Source organism: Taudactylus pleione, unplaced genomic scaffold, assembly GCF_031769625.1.
Source record: "Taudactylus pleione unplaced genomic scaffold, aTauple2 ptg000268l, whole genome shotgun sequence".
NCBI classification, from domain to species: Eukaryota; Metazoa; Chordata; class Amphibia; order Anura; family Myobatrachidae; genus Taudactylus; species Taudactylus pleione.
In genome coordinates, this window is record NW_028284670.1 from 3041935 (window position 1) to 3044870 (window position 2936).

At 32.2% G+C, this 2936-nt stretch overlaps 1 protein-coding gene across 1 annotated transcript; it reads right to left on the minus strand.

Moving 5' to 3' along the window:
* Window positions 1–386: 386 nt before the first annotated feature.
* On the minus strand, window positions 387–1319 carry LOC148513884 (olfactory receptor 11L1-like). Its single transcript, XM_088481305.1, has one exon. The coding sequence runs from the start codon at window positions 1317–1319 to the stop codon at window positions 387–389; it is 933 nt and encodes a 310-aa protein (XP_088337431.1).
* Between the last annotated feature and the right edge of the window lie 1617 nt (window positions 1320–2936).

The following is a 2936-nucleotide window of genomic DNA, read 5'->3' on the forward strand; positions in this document are numbered from 1 at the left end:
GACACAAAACAAACCCACAGTTGTCAATTTCTTCTCCAGGTGAAGGGCAAATGGGTGAATGTTGCTAAAAAGTATACATGTCCCTCATTCTCTCTAGCTTTTTAGAAAAAAAAAAAAAAAAAATATATATATATATATATATATATTTAAATGTTTTTTATTTAATATCAAATAAATTGTACAATAACATGCTGACTTAATACCAGTATTCGCAATGAGCATATGCTTGAAAGCAGTAGCACCACTAAAAAATAGGTATTAAATTTGAAAGAATTTCATAATCAGACAACTTCTTACTGACATCTTTAACTATCACCATTTCCTAATGGGCTTATTAAATATTTATTTTTCTTTTAACTGTGAAGAAGGGTAATGTAAAGGTCTTTCTAGATTGCATGTGGCATACATATGCCCAGGAATTTATTGAAAGCCTGGTTAATATCCCTGTTCCTCAGGCTATATATTATTGGATTAAACAGGGGAATTACAACAGTGTACAACAGTGATTGAACTTTATTCATATATTTCTGATTTGGAAATAAATAGATACTAATAAGGGACCCATAATATATAGAAACCACAGCCAGGTGAGAGCTGCAGGTGGAGAAGGTCTTCTGTCTTCCAGTAACAGAAGGTATCTTTAGGATAGTGAACACAATAAACACATAAGACATCATTATAGCAGTAAATGGACATATTAGTACAGGTATAGTTAGAAAAATACTTTCAATTTCTACTATTAAAGTATTGGAACAAGATAGTTTAAGGAGAGGAGCAAAATCACAGAAGAAATGGTCAATGATGTTTGGTCCACAAAACTGCAACTGATCCATTGTTATTGAAATCATCAGTATTATGGCACAGATAAACAGCCAACACAATAGAATTACCTTTAAGCAAAATGTACGGTCCATTACAGAAGTATAATGTAGAGGGTTGCAAATGGCCTGGTATCTATCATAGGACATCACTGTTAGGAGAAGAGACTCTAAAGTCTCTGAGGCTGTAAATACATAAAATTGAGCCAAGCAACCTATAAAAGATATTGTGCTTCCATCATACAATAAAACACGGAGCATGTCTGGAACAATACTTGTAGTTAGCAAGATGTCTGATAAGGACAGCTGGGTGAGAAAGAAATACATGGGAGAGTGGAGCTGGCTGCTGTATGACACCAACAAAATGATCAGGAAGTTTCCACACAGTGTCAGATAGAAGATGATTAGTAACAGAAGGAAGAAGAATATGTTTAAACTTTGCAGTCCCGGAAATCCCAAGAGAAGTATCTCAGTCACCGCACTGAAATTGTTATGCTGCATTTTTTGAAAACTGAAGAAAGGCCACTTTAACTGAATGATCCTAAAAAATTAAAACAGTTAATGCTAAAAATATTAAATATGTACTCACCATGTGAGAGAAAGAGAGAAAAAGGGAGACATTTTGTTTTACTTATGTATTATTTATAAATTTACATAATTTGTATACTTTTCTGTAGCAATTCATAGTCATGTTGTTCACATCTACAAATCTGGAAATATCATACCATCATCAACATTGTCATCATTATCATCATGTATCTTTACAAATGTGCTTGAAGTAACAAAAGTAATTTCAAAACACAGATAAAGTACTTGACATTTATACAATGTATTATATGTCCTTCATGGTTGCAATGTATTACTACAACATAATATGTATGATGGCAATTCCCAAACATGGCCCTATCATTGTAAATTTTATATGCTTTTGCCATGTTTACATGGGTTTACTCTGGGTGCTTCTGGTACTTACTGTATTGATATCAATTACAAATATTCACAAATAACAATAATAATAATAATAATAATAATAATAATAATAATAATAATAATAATAATAATAAAAATTGTAATCTGTGGTGGATGTGTTTGACCAGCCAGATTGCTGCTCATCTTGAACTTTTGGCCTGCCATTATCAAAAGCAGTGCACCAAACCAAATTTCTTTTCAAGACATGATAATATCACTGTATGTCTCAACAATTTGGCAGTAAATTTCAGCTGCTGATGTGCCCTTTAAATGCAAAAATTTGATCACACTACACACCTCAATGTTTGACAATATTTATGCCAGCCCTGCCATCTTACAACTGATTTTGGTACACTATGACTTATATGAGGCACAGTCTAATGGCCATAAAAGGGGGGAAGTAATCTACCTGCTCTGGCTTGGTGGGAAATTAGACTGAAATAGAGAACATTACACACGTGAGAGGTCTTGTTACCTTACACCTTGTCACCATTGTACAATGACAGTTGGATAACTGAAGGAGCTGTACCTAATATAGGACACAAATGTTGGGAATTGATTTTTTTAGATTTATTCAGCTTTAAAAATGTTATTAATTACAAATCACTGGTAATGTTTTTATCTGAAATATGATGTCCATTTGTGGGTATGACCTGAAATGTGTTGTATTAAAATTTTAAAGAGGCCTTACATGTTTTGGATTTTGAGGAAGGTCTGTCTAAGCAATATTTATTAATACTAATAAACACTATGTTGGGAATAAGGTCACTTATTACAATTGGAACTATAGAAAATGTTTCTTCATATATGACAATGTAAAAACAAATAACCGACTGTGCACACCACAAATGAGGCTGACTCTGTCCTTGGAATCAAGACTGAAAAGTATAAAATAAAAGGGACCACACTGTCATTTATAAAACACATGTGTTGATGTTAATTTATATGAATTCAGGATGTTTTCTGACTGATAACAGATATTTAGCATATTTTAATACCTTTTTATAATCTGTGTACTATACTTATAAAGTTAAACATTTTACAATATAATTTCTGCAGATTTATACACACAGTTAAAAATATCAAACATACAAAGGTTCCAAGAGGAATATAAATCCACTTTTACAACACCATCTCATTATTTATTTA